This window comes from Corvus hawaiiensis, chromosome 2 (genome assembly GCF_020740725.1).
Source record: "Corvus hawaiiensis isolate bCorHaw1 chromosome 2, bCorHaw1.pri.cur, whole genome shotgun sequence".
Classification (NCBI taxonomy): Eukaryota; Metazoa; Chordata; class Aves; order Passeriformes; family Corvidae; genus Corvus; species Corvus hawaiiensis.
The window spans coordinates 45894651-45914058 of record NC_063214.1 but is presented as its reverse complement, the minus strand read 5'-3'; the positions used below and the strand labels follow the sequence as shown (position 1 = coordinate 45914058).

Here is a 19408-nt window from a genome sequence, read left to right as displayed (position 1 = left end):
GAAACCAAGTGACCAGCCCACACCCCAATGTTTTTTCTGTTATCTTTATATGGTATAAATTATATTGTATGCTGGCAGATGCTCCTTATCTCCTTGCAATCCTGCCATTATGATATCTTTTTCCAAAATAAACACCAGAAAACAGCAACCCCTTGGGCTTTATAGCTTAGTGGTGGACTTGAAAGTGTTAGGTTCACAGCTGGACTCAGTGATCTTGAAGGTCTTTTCCAACCCAAATGATTCTACGATTCATTTGCAAGTTTGCATTTACTCTGCTACCAATGTTTGCTCCCTCTAGCAATAATAACCACCTCAGCACTGCATCTATCACACATCTTTTCTCTGCTGGAACTTTGCTATAGCAGCTCTCCCCATTTCTTTGGCTTTATGTTTTTCCCTAAATCTCTTTTAGATATGAAAATATCCCTCTTTCCTTTATATAGGGAACTGTGTGCCTACAGGCAGTAGAAGTCCAGGCAACTACACATGGATCTTGCAAAATGGGGATTCTCCTAGTGAAAGAGATTTGGGAAATATGTGGTACCTGGTCATGAAAGGAGTGGAGAGAGCAAAGGGTCTATAGGGAAGCAGGGCATTATAAGGAGCAAGGGTTTAATATATAGTCTCATCCTTTTAATACTATTTATTTTCCAGATATGAATAATCCTTGGTGAAGAATGCCAGTTCCCCATTGGGATGGACAAATCAGGATCTGTGGGTGTGCTGTTGGCTGTTAAATTTTGTGTATGATCAGCACCTTAAATTGCACCCTCCGCATCTTCTCCCAGCACAGTGCTGTATCACATGCTAAACGTAAGCCTCCTGCTCAGCAGCCTGTTCCTTCTGTCCCAGGAAACTTGTTGCTTCCCTCATCTTTGTGACTCATTGCTGCCACATTGTCTGCAAAGGGTTTGGAAATCAGAAAATCCCACTTATGGAATGTACTTTTGAGAACGGCCCCAAAGTCTCATGTCAGCCAGTTCTGTTGCCTTTTTCACTTTAGTTCACTAGGGAGGATCTGCTTGGCCGCAAAATGACTGTTCCTATCTCTCTCTCTCTCTGTAGATTGTCCACTCTAGGAACAATACTGTTTCATGTTTCAGAGCCAGTGACAGGAAGGAAACAGTCCTACACTGAAAAATGTTTTTAGAATAGCATTTACTGGCAAGAAGGTCAAGGCCATTGCAAGTTTCTGTACCAACCCCCACTCAGAGCTAGGACATCTCACCTCAGTGTTACATCAAGTTGCTCAGAACTAGATCTAGCAGCTTTTAATTACCCCTGAAAATGGAGTCTCCACAGTGTCTCTGAGCAGCCTGTCTCCATGTTTGACCAACCTTTCTGTAAAAGTTTTGTTTACAAATGTCTAACTTGGATTTCTGCTGTTGCTACTTCTCCCCGTTGTGCCGTAAGTCCCCTTCAAGCCTTTGTTCACAACTCTTGGCTTGGTGCTTCCGGAGATGCTCTCTCTTTCCTCGCAACAATCTTCCACTGGATTTGTTCTAACAAGATGTTTGGATTTCTGCTTGACCACTAGGAACAGGCCAGTACAAAAGATTAAGCCTTTCTGTGACTCATTCCAAGGACTTGCTCCAAGTACTGTCCACATTTGTGAATACTGCTAGAATTCTTTCTTTGTTTTTGTTTCAATTGTGCATTTTCTGTTTGACATTAATGGTAGCTGGAACTGTGGAATTTGGCATTCTTTCATTTTTTTTTGTGGGCTGACACCAGTCTTCACATTGACTGAAACGTTGCTCAGTGGCATGTGCTGATTCCCTATAAAAATTTCAATACCACAGTTGGAAAATGTACAAATATTTTCTTTCCTCTTCTTTCTTCTAACAAAGAACATAAGAGAGGATGTTCTAGAAAGGGACCTTTTTTTGTCCTGGCATCATTTTACTGAATAAATGGGGTTTTTGGCATTTATCCAAGGGGGCTAATTGAAAAACAGAAGATAAATTTTTCTGATTGACGACTTCATACCAGGAAAGGAAAAATATTATTCTGCCTAGAAATTACTTCTGTTTTCTAACTACTGGGAAACCCTTCAGATATATCAAATTTACTAAAATGTGGTGTTTATCCCTTTGTGCAAGCTTATTGTATGGGTATAAATCTTATTTTCCTAAGGGATATTAAAGTAAATGGGCCTGAGGAAGTAATGTTGAAATATTTATCTTCTTTCAGCTGTAAATTTGGTCAGAGAGAAGTTAGGATATTTGGCATTTTATACACAGAGAAGCTTTAGATTTGCAAAGCTTCATCTCTCTTCTTCAAAGCCAAGCTCGTAAACAAAGGAACTGTTCCCAAACTGTCACCATAATGTCACTCAGTTCCACGAAGTCACCACATCACTTCTATCACTATACAAACTTAAAATCATCTGTTGCTAATGCCACAAAAACATCGCATTACCATAATTTTGAAAATAATTCTGTAAATGCATTCTTTCTGCATGTATATGCAGAAAATCACCATTTTAATAAGAAAACCTTAGAATGAAGTATTATTTTATTAAATATTAATAGCACTTGTAATTTGTCATAATGAAATAGTGTTGCTCACTATTAAAACATACTTTCCCCTTTTGTTGTCCCTTACTATTTTCTATTTCGTATGAAATGCTGAAAAGTTTCATATGAAGCTAAGACATTGGTAAATAGTTTAGAAAAATTGAACGCAATTCAAGATGCACAAATGTAAAACTGTAGACTTAAGCAGGAGTAATCCACCTCAGAAATGCAGAATGAAGGCTGAATGGCTCTGTAGCTTTACTGGAAAAAGTCAGGAAGAAAATGCACCAACATCCTCCTACTCCTGTAGATAAAAAAATCTCTCAATTTTAGGAATTCTGTCTGCAATGAACATGGAAAGGAATCCTTGTGCTTTTATTGTCACTACTAATCAGGCTGGAATTAGAGGAAGATTTTGATATGGGACTTCATGATGAATTTGGTTCAGTTGGAAGGAATCCCAGGGACACCAATGTAACCAGTTTAGAGGTTTAGAAATTAGTCTAAGGTTAGCTGTCATGCAGAACTGTAGATATGACATTGCCTTGCAAGGGAGGCCTGCCTAGTGACAAGATCACGACCTTTATTATCTTGGCACAAAGAATAGCTGTGAGTGGAAGAAACTCCAGTGAGTGGGAGAAAGCCTTGGGGCTTGATGTAGGTGAGCAAAGGTGGAAAAACTCAGGGCAATGAAAGAAATTCATGACCAAGCAGTGAGCCAGGCTTTGGCAGAAGGAGATCTGACAGGAACGTGCTGGAGACCAGAGTTGTAGTGGGGCTTGAAATAAAGAAAGAGAACTAGGAAAGTGTGGGGGAGAGCAAGGGAGCTGTAAAGAGGAAAGGCAGCCAAGCAGCAACCAGTAGAGCAGGTCCACAAAGTGAAGTGTCCGTGGGCTGTGGATTGTGACTATTACTGAGACTCATAACAAGATGAGACAGTATGACTGGTTTGGGTGAACTTCATGTTGATGGAAAGTCAAAAGCCTATGTTGCCTTGTGGGAATAAAATCTCCAGAGAGCTTTTTTCAGGTTTACCACAAATTGCTAATGCTCTATGACCACATGCAGTCCCAAAGAGCTTCAGTGGCCTGCAGAAAACAGCATGGTTACAAAAATGCTGAGTGAAAGCATCAGCCAATTTCCTCTTTGGGTAGAAACATTCTACAGAATTTGCCAAAAGTAGGAAGAATGGGTTCATGCTTGTCAGTTCTTTTTTCCTAGGTTAATTTAATGTCACAGTGACTCCTGGTTTTCAGTTCCTAACAGAGGATGCGATAATCAGGTGGACAGGTCTGAGTGCATGGGGAAATACATCAGCATGATGGACCAAATCCTATCAGTTGTGCTTGCTAATGGCTTAGATGTCTTAAAGCCTTCTCTCAGGCCTTGCATGCCCCCGTGACCAAATAACATGGGAGGAGAAGGATGCAGCAGCATTTCCACATCAACTTCCTGCCTTCCAAGAACCTAAGAACCTGTCTGAAAGCAGTGACCTTAACTGCACTCTCTCTCCTGAAACAGATTCTGTTTGATGGGGAGGAAGAGGAGACAGGTTAGAAGTTGTGCCCGCATGCTTAAGAAAGAAACCTCCCCTTCTGTTCAGGAACTCTGCAGGAATTTCAAACTCGATTGCATCACGCTTGCCACTTCAAAGCCTTCAGCAACTGATCACACACTTGGAAAATATCAAACCTAACTTAACCTGACATGGTTATCAGTGTAACTCAACCTGTCTGACAGCCTCCTTCCTCAGGGTTGCTATGGCCTCCTTGTACCAGAAATGTCTCTGGGGAAAGAGCAGGCATTTCTTCCCAACATTATTCAGAGTGATAATTGCTTATTTTAAAAGGAAGCACCTTTGTACATTTTCCTTGTGAATGATGCAATTCACTGTTTAATGCAGTGACTTTGTTTTGTTGCTTTGTATTAGAACTAGTTTAAAATACTCCCTAAATGAAGAAATGAAGTCTTATATCTAGTCTTTATATAAATGATGTCATTTTCATGTATTTCCAATTTATTTGTTATCATCCTAGATCCAATTCATGGAACAGTTCCTGTGATGAGGATGAAAACCAGTCTGCCCCTGGCTGGGGTTTCTTCTGTAGACATTCCACTTGGTGTGAAGAAATAAGCATTAATGGAGTAACATGAAAATGGAAATTTCTTTATTACTGAGAGTTAACTCATTTGAGCTGTAGGAAACACAGGCTCAAGTTCTAGCTGTAATGAAAATGTATCTAGTGAAATGCACAGAGAGAGTTTCTATGTTCCTCCAGAGGGCCTCACGCTGCACTGACCTGCCTTCAGCCCTCTTGATCCAAAACATCATACCTGAGGTTCGCTGAAGATACACTTATCACTAGGAAAATATCTCCCCACCTCTTCTCACCTCTCCTTTGAGAATTCAGATTTTGGGGCATCCAGCTGCTGCTGTAACCAGGGTTCCCACCAGCTTGCCAGTGGCTTATATTAATTAAGTGGCAAGTTTAGCAAAATGTGTACCCAGCAACATAATCTTTTGGAGTTGGAGGAAAGCAGTCATCGCTAGGGGCTGGTGGTATCTCAGTAGCAGCTGTGAGAGCAGCAGGGAGCTCAAAGTTGTGTGTTTACACACAGAATGGCAAACAAGCGACCTCTGGGCATCAGGTACTATGTAGCTGAAGGTGATAAGCATTCAGTTTGGAAGCGATGGCAGCAGCTCCATCCTTGTGTCCCTGTGTCACTGATACCGATTAGCGCTCGTCTCACTGATGCTGCAAACGTGCCAGACTCACTCCATTTCACCGTGTGCTGGCTGGACTTGGGTCACCATGAGTAGGAGTCATCTGGCCAAATGTAGGCACCTGTAGCGTAAATGTCAACTATTGAGTGAGTCATTCTTGGTTGTCTTCACCAATGAAACTCAGAAAGGATTGTTAGGGCAAAACTATCCCACCCACCAACAGTCATCTAAAATCAGTTATTTATACTGCATCCTACAAGATCCTAGATAGTTAAATTGGAGGTGTTTAAAGTCACTGAGTGTGACCCCAAATATCTGGTATTCTCAGAATGCCATTGCATTTTCTATAGGCTTTCCAGCAGTTATTTCTTAATCTTTGTGATGGAGCTTTTAACAGATGAAGTTTTTTGTAGAATATTGATTCTGTCCCATAGCCAAAAAGGCTTTTTTTTCTTAAAGTTGTTTTAGAAATGTCACGGAAATTCCAGCAATTGACAGTACTGCAGGTAGCTGGAATATAAGAGGGAAGAAGGGAAGACACCACCTCTGTTATGTATTTATGGACTTCATGACTACTGTAATGTGTAGAAAGACTCTTAATGGAATGGCTGGATTTAAACTGCTGCAGTCTTGTGACTTCGAAATTCTCCACAACTTCTACACGGTTACCCCAAAATACGTTTAAAAGTCTCACCAGATCAGATCTTTCCATCCACACTAGTGGTTACGTTTTTACACCATTATGCATGGATTTGAACAATTAATATCAGGCATAAGGCTAGGTAGAATCAGTGCCTTAGCACTGGAATCCTTACAGGAATAGCTAAAATACACAAAGACTTGAAAAGTAATATAGTTGTTTTTCAAGGGCTTAGGAAAATGTGTAACTTACCTTAAAGCACTTAAAAGTCCACTTTAACAGTTTAGCCTTGCTGAAGGTCTTTAGACCTCTTAGAGATACAACAATCTAAAAAGACAATCAGGGTCTGGCCTTTAAAACTTTTCAGTATTTGGTGCTAATGGAAGATGATGGATTGGTGAGCTGGGGGTGTGAATCCTTGTTTTAGCCCTCAGGAAAGACTGACAGCAGTGCACACTCCTCTGAAGTGTCATGATAATGTGCCTTAGTCTCCTAACAGAGAAGTCCAGATTCTGGGCTCAGCAATACCAGTGATGATGCACATCTTCATTTAGGTAAGCAGCTTGGGATATGTGTTGCTGCTTTTGATTCTACTCTCAGTGCAGAATAACAACAAAATTTAAGAAAATTTTGCCCTTAGGAAAATATTGAGGGTGGTCAGAACTTTTGAAGAGGTTGCCCAGAGAGGTTATGCAATTTCAACACTAGAGATGCTAAAATTGTGATAGAAATAACAATGAGAAGCCTCTTAAGCTTTGAAATTGGATCTAGCTTCAAAGCTGAATCTACTTTAAAGGGAAGTTTGAAGGAGTTGACCTCCAGAAATCCCTTCCAATTTAAAATATTTCATGTTTCCTATTTACTAGTTTCAGCTTGCCTGACCTTACATTTAATGCAACTGTTATGAAATCAATAAGTTATTTGGAATCTGTGACACTCCTCTCACTTAGAAAAGGAAGTGGCTCTAAATTTCTATTTATAATTCTGCTGGTGACGTTTTATCCTTAGACATTGCAGCTGAAGCTAAACTTGCTGTTGCATACCAATTACACATTTTGTGGTAACAGTGTTAATTAATCCATATCTACAACAAATATCTGCAGCTCCTTGCAGGCTGCCTTTCTTTTCTTGGTGTTGGCATTAGTGTGGGTAAATTCTGAAGGTCGAGAGCTTTAGGAGGTCCCTTCTGCTGTAATTTTCTAATCATGGATGAAAGTATACTTACACTTTGAATATTAAAGAATATTTGTTCTTCATTCTGATATCCTGTCAGGGCAGAAGCTATTACAGAATTATTAAGCAACACAGATGAACAGGTACCACTGTCCTCCTTCACCACACACAATGATTACAACCAGTTGTATAAAGTTGTACTCCTTTCCCCAGGCTCTGTTCTTGTTTGCACCGAGGCACATTCAATTCAGAACATGTACATTTGGCTCCCAGAATAGTCTCTAGGTGAAATTCAGCAATAACAAGTGGTTGCATAAAACTAATTCTGCCCGTGAGGTTCTCAGACAACCCAGCAAGTCTGTACTGATTTTAAATTTAATAGGTGTTTAATAGAATACACAACCAGTGTGGGAGGGTTGAATGGGTAGAACAAAAAACTACTAATAGAACAGTGAATGTCAAAGCAGGCTGGTCCTGCAGTGTGATTCACACCAGCTCAGAAGACTTATTTTGCAGATGAGTCTAATAGTGTTGTGAGTGTTAATGTTAATAATTGCTCTTGATTACATTGAAACTGAAATTATTTTAAAAGCAGATAAATGCTGATATAATTCATTTCATCATCAAGATAGCTAAATTTAGAAATCTATAGGACAACTACATGTCTGAAGTCTTTTCATACTCCATGGAGATCTAGTCAATGTATTCTTGAAAACAACTCATCTGAAGAGACACAATTCAGTTACTCCTCACAGGTACCATTTGAGATGCCTTAGGCCATCTGAGACATCTGTACAGGGGTCCTTTCTCTTCTCCAGGCTGAACCCCAACTTTCTGTCTGTCTTCACAGGAGAGGTGTTCCAGACCTGTGGTACACTTAGTGCCCCTCCTCTGGACTCGCTCCAACAGCTCCGTGTCCTCCCTGTGCTGCGACCCCAGAGCTGGATGCAGCACTGCAGGTGGGGTCTCACCAGAGCAGAGCAGAGGGGCAGAATTCCCTCCCTGGCCCTGCTGTCCATGCTGCTCTGGATGCAGCTCAGGACATGGTTGGCTTTTTGGGCTGTCAGTGCACATTGCTGAGACATGTCAAGCTTGTCACCCGCCAACACCCCCAAGTCCTTCTCCCCAGAGCTGCTCTCTGTGGTCACAGCAGTCATGCAGCAGCTACCCTCTTGGAGTAAGACAAAAGAGTAAGTTACTGTGGAGGCAGCAGACCAGTTCCCTGAGATTACTTTCTCAACCACCTGAACTGTAGTTCAACTCTCTCTGCTGTAGCATTTTCCCATCCAGATTTTATTTTTATTCAAATTTATATCTGCTTACGACAGGCATCAGCAAAGTGGGAGTCTCCATCTCATCTGATCAAGTTTTTTTTCAGTAAAGCCTTCCCTTGGCAAGGCCAAGGCTTGGAAGTGGTAAGAGGATGTCGTGATTCCCCATTGTGGCTGCTGGCCACATGCCCTTGGTGGGTCATGCCACCGCACGGCCATGCAGCTTTGTAGTTGCATTGCTCACACTGCTCAATTCTGCTGAATCCTTGGTGTGGATCCTCTGTGGTTACTGACACTGGACTTCTCAAAGGACTTGGGTGCTGTTGCAGTGGGGATCTTGCAACACGCATATACCAAACCAGGAGTCCTGTGGAAAGGAAATATATATGGACAAACAGATTCTTGCTAGATGTTTCAGAGATGTTTATTCCTCCAGCCGCATGGCCGGGGCTCTGCCGAGGAACTGTCCCAGTCACGGGACCAAGGGTCCTTCTGCCCGCGCAGGGAACACAAACCAACCAATGGGAACGAGGCTGAGCAGGGACAGGGAAGCCCCGTGTCTGTGCCCTCAGGGCCCCTCTGCCAGGGCTACACGGCGGGGGAGGGACCCCAACACCTCACCCGTTTTATTTTAATAAAAGGAGAATGAAAACAACTGGATAAACATAACAAGAACAGTTTCAAAACAAAACAAGCCACCCTCCTGAGTCTTTAAATGTCCAATCAGATTCTGTGGAACATCTTAGGGCTGACAGAAGGGAGACAGAACTCTCTGAGCATGCTTTGTGGGGAAACTGAGGCAGGAGAGGGTTTAACTTCTTCCCTCCCCCTTTTCATCCCCCACTCGGCATTGGAAAGGGATTTTTGGGGAAACAATTGGCAAAGGCATGGTTTTGTGAGGGAAACCATGGGTGAAAAAACGGATTGGGAATACACTCGGGGTAATAGGACATAGGGTAAAAGGGAAAGGTGGGATTAGGAAAGGGAGACTGTAGGGGGGGTTTACAAGGGAGATACTGTCTAACATGACTACGATTTTTAGCATATATACTGCCTTTCACAGAAACACCATCAGGCCCAGTGACCTGCGATGCTTGTAACCCTTTTCTACCTCGTATAATTTTGAATTCCACGACTTCTCCATCTCCCAAGCTTGGGATGCATTTTTCAGGGTTATTCTTTTTAATAGCAGTTCTATGCACGAATATGTCTTGCTGGTTGTCACACCTTGTTATAAAACCATAATTTTGCTTAACATTATACCATTTTACTATCCCTAAGATCTTAGTTACTATGATCTTTTCCTTTTTCCGAGTGGCTGCTGTTTTCTGTCTCGCTGCGTCTTTGCTCTCTCCTTCGGTCGCTCCCATGTTGGAATTGTCGGGGCTGCTGGTGCCTGCGCGCTCTTCCCGGGGTCGCGTTCGGGGCCGTGCGGGCCGGGCCGGGCCGCGCCGCTCAGTTCTCCGTGCGTCGCCTCCTCTGGTCGCAGCTTCGCTGCCGCTGCCAGGCGCTGTACCCACATCTCGGCCGGGCCCCCGAGCGACGACCCCCCCCGCGCCCTGCTCCAGCGCGCGTCTCGGCTGGGCGTGGCTCCGTTCCACCGCCACCGCCTCCAGCCGCCGCCCGCGTGCCGCCCCTCTCGGTCGGGCGTTCCCGGGGCTCGCTCCACCACGCGCTGCACGGGGCCATTCGGGCACCGCCGGGTCCCGCCGCTCCCGCCGCTCCCCGCTCCGCCACCGACACTGCGGCTCGCTTGGCTCCGCCCGCACGCGGGAACTGCCTCGCTGCTGCTCGCAGAGCGCTCGGTGCACATGGCCTGGGCTGCACGGTCCCTGCGCCAGGATTCCCTTCGCCAGGACACAACTGACATTGCTCAACAGTCTTGGTAACTAAATAATATTCACGAAAATATTCTTCCATCGGTATATATTTTGACTCCAGTATTAACTGTGTCCAAACGGTTTTCCAAAAGCCCTTGGTAAGAATTAAATCCCAAGAAACATAGAAAAAGTTCTTAAACAACCATGCCAGGAAGTGTTTCAGTTCTTTTTGAGCTTGAATCAAGCTAAAATTTACAAATCGTTGTTCAAGAATCATTTTAAGTTTAAGATAAATGTCCATATGCGGCTCTGAGAGCCAAGAGTCTTCCCATGGTTCCTCCATAGTTTAGATATGGAATAGCAAAGCAAAACCAAGAAGAGGAATCCAAAGTTTCCAGGGTTTACTCACACAAATCAGTCGCTTAGGGATCGGGGATCGTTCTGCTCTCAAATCTCCACCATTTGTTGCAGTGGGGATCCTGCAACACGCATATATCAAACCAGGAGTCCCGTGGAAAGGAAATATATATGGACAGACAGATTCTTGATAGCTGTTTCAGAGATGTTTATTTCTCCAGCCGCATGGCCGGGGCTCTGCCGAGGAACTGTTCCAGTCACGGGACCAAGGGTCCTTCTGCCCGCGCAGGGAACACAAACCAACCAATGGGAACGAGGCTGAGCAGGGACAGGGAAGCCCCGTGTCTGTGCCCTCAGGGCCCCTCTGCCAGGGCTACACGGCGGGGGAGGGACCCCAACAGGGTGCCTCGTTGACAAGTGGAAACCTGACTCAGGGAATTAAAAATGAGCTCCATGGAGCAACATTCCTAACAGCAGTGATGGGCTGTTTGCTGAAAGTGAAAAATAAATATAATGTGTTAAAGAGACAGTGGAGCATATAAGAGAAGTAACACTGGAAGATAGTAAAATATCCCAAGATGGCCCTGGCACTGCTCACACTTGTGGACAAGGAAAGGATGAAGACAAGCTCCTGGAAAACAGACAGACACAGTAAAACAAAATAGACAGCATTCTTCACACTCAGTCTCTCAATCTGTTCAGCTTCTAATATGTTACTTTGTGAAAAATGGAGGCAAACACTTTTTTCTTCAAAAAAAAGACAAGCCCAAAACCAACCCACCCAGAAGTTGTTTTTTTAAATTTAGCTGTAAAAAGAAGGGAGCTTTCAGGCTTACTCAAAAAAGAGAAAAACCAGACAACTCACCTAACCCAGCCAAAGAAACACAGAACACTTCACAGTAACTCATGAATGTGCTAAACATGCCAGTAAGACATGGATACAAAGTAAGTTTAGTCACAGTGATTCATTGTAGTGTTATCTGTCTTTTTCTCTGAGACCCCTGCACACATTATAGCTATTGTGCCTCAGGGGGGTAAGCATCACCTTATTTTCATGTTTGCCTGCACTGTCAAGCTCTGTATAAGAACTGCTCTCCCTCAGCCTGTATTAAGGTGAGTGGAAGGATTTAGGCTCTTGCTGCTGTGGTTCAGCTGCTGACGTTTTAAGGTCTACTTTAAGATGAAGTCATTCACTCTCATTCTTTATTTTTCTATTTCAGTAGCTATAAAGGGTGTCTACAGAGTATTTGAGGCAAGAAACTCGTATTTATATAGTTGATATCTGGACTGAAACGAACTCCTGCTTTGCTACTCTGCAGCACACAGAAGGAGCATCACCTCAGTAGTGTCTGGCTGCTGTTTTTGGCAGTAGTTGAGGGTTGGTCATTGCTGGGCATCCTTAGGCTCCACCTGGGGCCTGCTCTCCTCTGCATGAGAGTCCTGGCAGCTGAGAGAAGCACCAGCACCAGGCTTGGGGAAATTTAAGCCATTGGAACGTGAGCCCTCATAGGCCTGGAAAAATGACAAGCTGTGATTACTCACAGTCTGGGCTCTGGCATGGAGCTGTTACACTGTGGGCAACACTCTGGATTAGGACACCACTGCCAGGTCTTGTGAGGCCAAGGAGAATGAGCATCACAGAACAGACTTGCTGCAACTTTGCACCTACAGTCATGCCTGCTCCTGTTGACATCTGGCTTTTATTCAAATGGTGGCTGCTAGTCTTTCCCAGGTGTGCCACTGATAGGCTGGGGAATGAAAACTGAGGCTCTTGGATACCAAGCAGGCTGCATCTATCATCTATCATCTATCACATCAGTCTCAAGGAGTGTTGTTTGTACTTCCTTGCTCCCTGGCATCTCGTCCCTTGACCTACCCAGAGGACAAACACTATCATTAAATGGTTCCCTAACACCTCCGAAAGGGTTTCTGTGACTGGTAGTAAGACACCTAGTGAATAATCATGACAGTTTTTCAGCTGCTCAGAGTCCCTCCGTCATGTGGACTTAAAAGCACTTCAAAAATGTGCAGGGACTCTGACTGACTCTGACAAGATCCTGAATCCTGTTGTAAGAAATGAGCAACCCTTTTCTATTTTCCAGGTGGCATCCCTAATGATCAGAAAACAACTCGAGCTCTGTCAATATTATAAGAACATTTGTTGTTTTATTCTTTTTGGTGGGTACAAAAACCACAGTTTCTTACACAGAACAAGATTATAAATAATATCTGTAACATGAGTGACCCGTAGTCTCTTTTGATTCTACACTGCAGACTGATGAAGTACTCTAAACATTTTATCATTTTGTTTCTTGTATTAGACAGATGCAAATCTGTGGAACACAGAATGATGGAACAGAATGAAGGTAACAGCAAACAAGAGGATGACCAACAACTTTTATAAAAAAAAATTCTCTGAATTTTATTACAGTGATGGCATTTTATATCAATTATTGCAATGATTTTTCCCTAAGATGGTTAGAAAAAAGAATTGTGTTGTCCTCTACTGAATTTACATCAGTTAAAAAGCAAGCATGTTTCAATACTCCTCTTTTTCCAAAGAAAATGTAAATAATTTCTTTATTTTTTCACAGGATTTACATATTTATTATTTTTTTATCACAGTTTAGTGATTCATTTCTACAGCTGAACAGCTGAGTATTCTTCCATTGTATATATTGATGTTCTGGAGACACAGGTTAGCATGTTCATTGACTTCTATAGCTATTTGTCTCTCTTTGTCAAGACAAAGACCAAAATGGTGTCCTTTCTGAGCACGTTCTTCACAGTTTAATGCGCTAAATTGGCAAGTCTTATTAGTTTTAAGTCCACTCAAGTGAAATTTGTTGCTGTTAATACACCCTTCCCAGCCCCCTCCCCCCAACAAAACTAAATTATGAATTTTCCTGATATAAAATCTGAGTTTGGGTTTCCGAGCTGAGCTCATGCACACATTGTTGCTGATGATGTCTGGCGCATTTGGACGTACTTCCCTTTCTCAGCCAAATTATTAGTTCATCAATGACACTCCCATGTCGTTACAGTCTGTGCTGTGTTCCCATCAGTCACCAACACAGTTTGATTAAGGCACTCAATTATTTTTTTGGTTTTTATGGTAGGTCCGATGCAATTACAGCCAATCCTGAACTTTGTCTAATTGCAGTTCCAGTGTGCACGGCCTTCGGGCAGTCGGGAGTCAATACGCGTCCGTTTTCTCCCACACTCCCTGTGATGGATAATCTGGCTTTGTTTCTTATGGCTTCAGAAAAGGTAAGCTAGGTTTGAAGAAGAAGCAGAAGAGAGGAAAGTGTTATAATGTTTCTGTCCTTCAGCCAACCAGGACACAGCAAACACCAAAATATTAAATTTTAGACATCTGCATTTTTTCATGTTAATGTTAAATATAAAAGTAGTAATCATCATAAATATAATACATAGCACTTAAGTCTACTGGGGAAAAAATACTAGCAATTCTGAGGGTAAATTTCATTACAATAAATTGTTACTGATTTAAATATAAAATCTGAATTTGATCATGAAATTAACTGAAGAGGTAATACCTTCATCTAAACTGCTTCAAACTAAATTTATATACAGTGAGAAGACCTTTTGGAACCTGAAAGCATTAGCATCTGTGAATAAAGTCATGCACAGGTGTTTATAGGCTTTGACGTTCAACTAGGAATGTCTGAAAATTGTTTATAAATTGCAATAGCTGTATCAGCTATCCCTCTGGCAATTCTATCATTTAAATCGAAAGAAATTGTTACTTATTTTCACAGAGCAAATATTTTGTATCAGCAAATCTGAGAACTGTCCTCAAATCTCTTTCATATATATATTTTCCTACCATTAGAGAAGGTGATAACTTTCAAAGAAAATGTAATTTATTGAGACAAAATACAGTTTTCCACATTTTTCTACATTATGTCTAAATTTTCCATGAGAAGGCTTAAATTTTTGTTACTTACAAATCTTTAGTTTCAGGTAAATCAGAACAAAATATCGTGTTTAGGGACTAAATTACTCAAGCAAAAAATCTGGATTTGTTAAAAGATTTATAGTTATGCCATCTAACTTTAGTCATCCAAAAATCAGTAGTCTAATCTAACAGGGCTCTCTCATGTGATTATAAAAAAAGCCAAGAGGACTAGTTTAAGTAAGTAATTTCCAGATGACTAAAATTAGGGTAAGTGTCTAAGGTCAAACAATGCAGCAAGGCACCCAAACTATACTACATTGAAAGAGATTTCAGAGATAACCATGTTAAGATATTAATTAGTGGGGAAATCTGATTTCTAGTCAGAAGAAGCTATGTAAATGGTGTGCAGGGATGCAGTCTGAAATACCAATTGGGGAAAAAAGGGAGATAGGAGGGTGCATTCACATAGGAGCAAAGGGATGACAAACATCATTAAATCATTTTGTTTGCTTTATTACTAATCTCTACATTTTGAACTTTATCCCTCTGAGCCCAGTTTCTTCTTCTGAGGTAGCAGTGAAATCCTGAGCTGGTGTTTGATATGTGGAGTTAATTTTATATATGAGTATATAGGGATGAGGAAGAGTCCTTAAAACTCCCAAACATTTTCACTGCTTCTGGTGCATTTCTGTGGAAATGCACCAGTCTAATATTGCATTGTTATCAGTAGCTCCTTCAAAAAGAGCTGTCAAAAATACAGCAGCTGTTTGTGGCACAGATGGGAGCTTGGATTTAAAAGCAACTTTCCAAACCAATTACCCTAAAAACTTCAGTCTTCAAGAGCACCCAAATTCAGGAAAAGGCCTCAGCTTACAGAGGGCATTATGGCATTCCCCTTACATCGAAAACCCACAGCTTTGGTAAAGGACATCCTTTGAGAACTTTCCCTGCCCCCACTGTACTTTGTGACAGGGACTGTTACCAAACATATCTTGATGTAAAACAACACCTGGATACAAAAAGGGTGGCAGAGGTGATGAGGAAGTAGGTACCAAAAACTTCAACCACTTCCCAGCAGCAAATAAAAATCTCTGCATTTGCAAAGCACAGACACAATGCAGTGTGGTACAGATCCACATGGTGCGTGTCCTGAGTCCCACTGCAAATGGGTGCTGGTACTCTGTCTGCAGAAGTGCAGAGAATATGTTCTGGTCAATGGCAAGAAAAAGCTAAAGGTGCTTTAGTGTGGAAGAGGGATGAGAGTCCAAACCAGATTAGAAAGCAAACTTGGGTGGAAAAGGGATGGCTAACTCCAGATGTGCTAAATTTCCCAGAACATCATCATTGTGTCTCTCCAGCACATTGATCAGCTATCTGTTCATGGCCATTCAGAGTTTCCCACAGGGAAATCTGAGTGAGAGCACTCAGATTTGTATGGGATATATGAGTTGTATGTAACTGCTTTAGTAGCTCAGTCTAAATAACTTTATGGCCATTGACAACACACTCAGGACAGAAAGACAATAAAAGGCATCCAGAAGGAAAAAAAAAGAACAAAAAAAGAAGAAAAAAAAAAAGAAGAAAAAAAAAAAGAAGAGAACAACACTTTCTCAGCAGCCTTCCACAGAAGAACAGAAAAGCTGCAAGGAAATAACTCATGTCCTCTTAGTGCAGAGACTAACAACAGCTCAGCAACACACCACAGGACAACTCAGACACTTAAAAAGCCAGGAGGAGCAGGTCAAACTTGTACTTGGGACAGTGCCATAAAGCCAAGTAACCAGGTAAGCATCTGCTCTGTACTTTAAACTATGCTATAGGTAACAAGCCAGGCTGATACTCTGCTTAACTGTGCTGCTACAAGTTCAGATGTATGGCCTGGATGCAGACACAGTTTGAGGAGTGGCTGGGATAAGAGGGCAAAGTCTCAGAATTTACTGTGAATATTACCCAAACTGTGAAAGTCTCCTTGCAGTAAGTGTATGTGGTTAATAGTGATAAGGTATTTTCAAATTTGTCATTAGTTTTGGTTAAATTAGTTGTGGAATTAATCACGTGAATACACTGACTGCCTTGTTCCTAACAGGAAATGGAAATTACGGAAACTGGTATCCTCAGTCTGTGTAATACAAATATCCTAGCCTGTGTGGGGTTTTTTGTTGTTCAGGCTCCTCTAGTACTTGGGTCACATGGAGGTGTCTTTGGCACTAATATCTAAGATGAACTTTTAATGACTTTTTCTCTTGTGACTATGAAATTGGAAGTATACAAGTCAAAATAAGTACATTATGCACTTACTGAGCCATCCCGTAACACTTCACCTTTTCTTGTGGTTAATTGTAATAATGATGTTTTTCATTGCTCTTTGTAGTTTTCTAATTACAAACAACAGCATGGGATGGGAGAGCAACAGAAGGCAGCTGAGCTGGAAGCTGGTTCCTGAGTTTCATGGCCCTCCGAGAAGGCCATGGAGAGGTGGTGGTGGTGGCTGGCTGGATACTGGGACAACCCCTTCAAAAGCCTGTGGGTTTGGGGTGAGGAACTCAGCAGGGCTTTGCCTTAGAGCAGCTGGAGAGAAGGATGTTAAGCTCCTCACTGCTCTTGGTATCAGCTTCACTTGTACAATAAGGGCTTTATACTAATGGCAAATCTACTGCCCAGGGGAAGAGGATTGGGATTATTCCCTCCTTAAAGCAAACTTTCTTCCCTGCCTTCAGCAGTGGCAACTGATGTCTCCCTCTGAATGTCTTTATCCCACACATATAGACTAGTCCATTATCATAAAGACCAGTCCACACATACAGACTAGTCCTTCATTTTCATTTTCAGCTGCCTCACAGGCAGGGTGAATTTCCCTGAGGTAACTCGTGATTGACTGAATGAAACTAAGATAAAAATCATGGTAATGAACATTAATTGTCAAGAGGGTTATTTAAGCTATTTTATATTAGTTTACTACATATAGCATTAAAACTATTTGATGTTAGCTTAAAAAGTCAGTGTGTTGGTTACTCATGCAGGTTAGAACCACCAGGCATCTTTCCATATTAGCAGGTTTTAGTTCCAATACGATCTCTTTACTCCTTGGATAAATAAACAAATCAAAGGTTTCAAAATGCATAAGACAGACATATTTCTACAGAATTATGTGCAGCCATCATTGTGGGCTCTGTAATGATGCCAGCTAAGCAGGAGTTTATGACTAGCACGTGTAGGAACAGATGGCATAGTCCCCCTGTGCAATGTGGCACACAGGCACCTCTTGCTGCCAGTGTGGCCAGGAGAGGATGACTGTGCCTTGGAAGTCTCCCACATATAGCACAAGCATTTTTATAAGAAGTTCACTTGAAATTTCTCAGGTAAATATTGCATCAAATAAGCAGAAAAAAATTTCAGAAGTCTGTAAATATTTGTTCAAAATCCTTGTAATTTTTTTTGTGAATTTTAAAAGTCTGCACCCTAAAATGTTAACTATCAGAAGTTTTGACTGACCCAAAAATGAATTTTCAATAAAACAAAATGCAACGTTTTTGTATCTTTTTTTGTGTTGTTTAAAATATATTTTTCCAATAGGACTTCATCTCTGTGTTGCAACAAATCCCACAGAAATCCAAACTTTAGAGTAAGGTGCTTATGATCTTTCCTTTAAATACAAAACTTAGTTAGCTCTATTTTTTATTACAAGAAAACACTAAGACTAAAAAAAATTCTGCAAGTATAATCAATGTCTGTTGCACTGGAATCACAGAGCTAGGTGGCAACTGTGGGGATTGTCAAGTCATGCCATGTTTAGCATGCTCAGCCAATTGGAGCCAGGTCAGTATTTAAATGAAAGCTTAATTTTTTTGGTTTTTTTTTTTAAGACCGTATTTTGAATGCATTGCACCCTGTAAACTTGATAAGAAATATGTTTTCTGGAATTCTTGCTTTTACACCAGCCTGGGGACACTCTGAGTTGTGAGCACATCACTAAAAAAACCACCCTCACTTGCATTTTGCACAATGACTTGCAGAGGATTACTTCTTTTTAAGACCCTTACTGCTGACAGTAGGGAGTGGACTTGGGAAATTAATATTAGCATCTGGAAGTCCTGGTTCCCAGTTCAGAGTAATGAACACTGGCCTATACTCTTGGAGTCCTCTTGACACATACTAGGGCTCACATTTTCACTAGTGAACAAAGTGCACAGCTAACACCTTTTTTTTACATGGGGAAATTGGCAGCTCTGTTACAATCAGAATATACCCAGGGTCATGACTCCTTCTAGAACAGGGAAGAAAAGAAAACTACACAGAACAGTGTGTTGGGCAGAGTTTCCCAGCCAGCCCCCTCCCTCGCGCCCCGAGAACCCACCTATTCCTCGCAGCGCTCCAGCTATCCTGCTCAAACAGCATTCTCTGCTCACTCTGTGTTTGCTCTGTACTGTATGGTTCGGTACTGTACCGGCTGTGCCTTTAGGCTGTAAGCTCCTCGGGACAGGGACCTGTTATGTGTTTGGCACACTTCACCTATTGTACAGCGCCGTCTACTCCAGCGCTATACAAATAATAAATAAAAAATAATAAGTGTATCTCCAGTGGTTTTCTACAAGCATTTTTTTTTTCTAGGTGGCATCATAAGTATTATATTATTAATCTCGTTTCCCTAGATTTGTGTTTCCTACTTCCACTATAGGGATGGCTCAGTGATTTCAGGAAAATGTAGCTGAAGATTTTTGTTAACAGAGGAGACATGTGGCTTGCTATTTGCAAAGGCAAGGGAGCTCTAGCATGACAGAGTGGGGTGCTAGCTGCACATTCACTTATAAAGCAGCCAGCATAGCTTGGGAGCTACGTAAAAGTTATATTTAGAAGCTCAATTTGCTGCTGCATACCATTTCCAAAGGTCAGAGAGTTGATTTGTCTAATGATTAGTTGGCAAGATACTCACTGTATGGATGAGAGCAAGTACATTAGTAACCCATCCCTGCACACCTACTCA

At 41.8% G+C, this 19408-nt stretch overlaps 1 protein-coding gene across 7 annotated transcripts in view; it reads right to left on the bottom strand.

Moving 5' to 3' along the window:
* Window positions 1-12649: 12649 nt before the first annotated feature.
* The window catches only part of GRIA4 (glutamate ionotropic receptor AMPA type subunit 4), a 219285-nt gene continuing 212526 nt past the window's right edge, over window positions 12650-19408 (bottom strand). For 3 of the 7 annotated variants that reach the window (XM_048294674.1, XM_048294676.1, XM_048294675.1), the window contains exon 16: window positions 13613-13780. Coding sequence is in view for 5 of the 7 variants with exons in the window: in XM_048294676.1 (XP_048150633.1) it covers window positions 13767-13780 (14 nt within the window). In the remaining 2 variants the exon portion in view is untranslated. Of the gene's footprint in view, window positions 13781-18781; window positions 18965-19408 lie in introns of all 7 variants that reach the window. The other 4 variants (XM_048294672.1, XM_048294673.1, XM_048294677.1 and 1 more) reach the window with 2 other exon arrangements.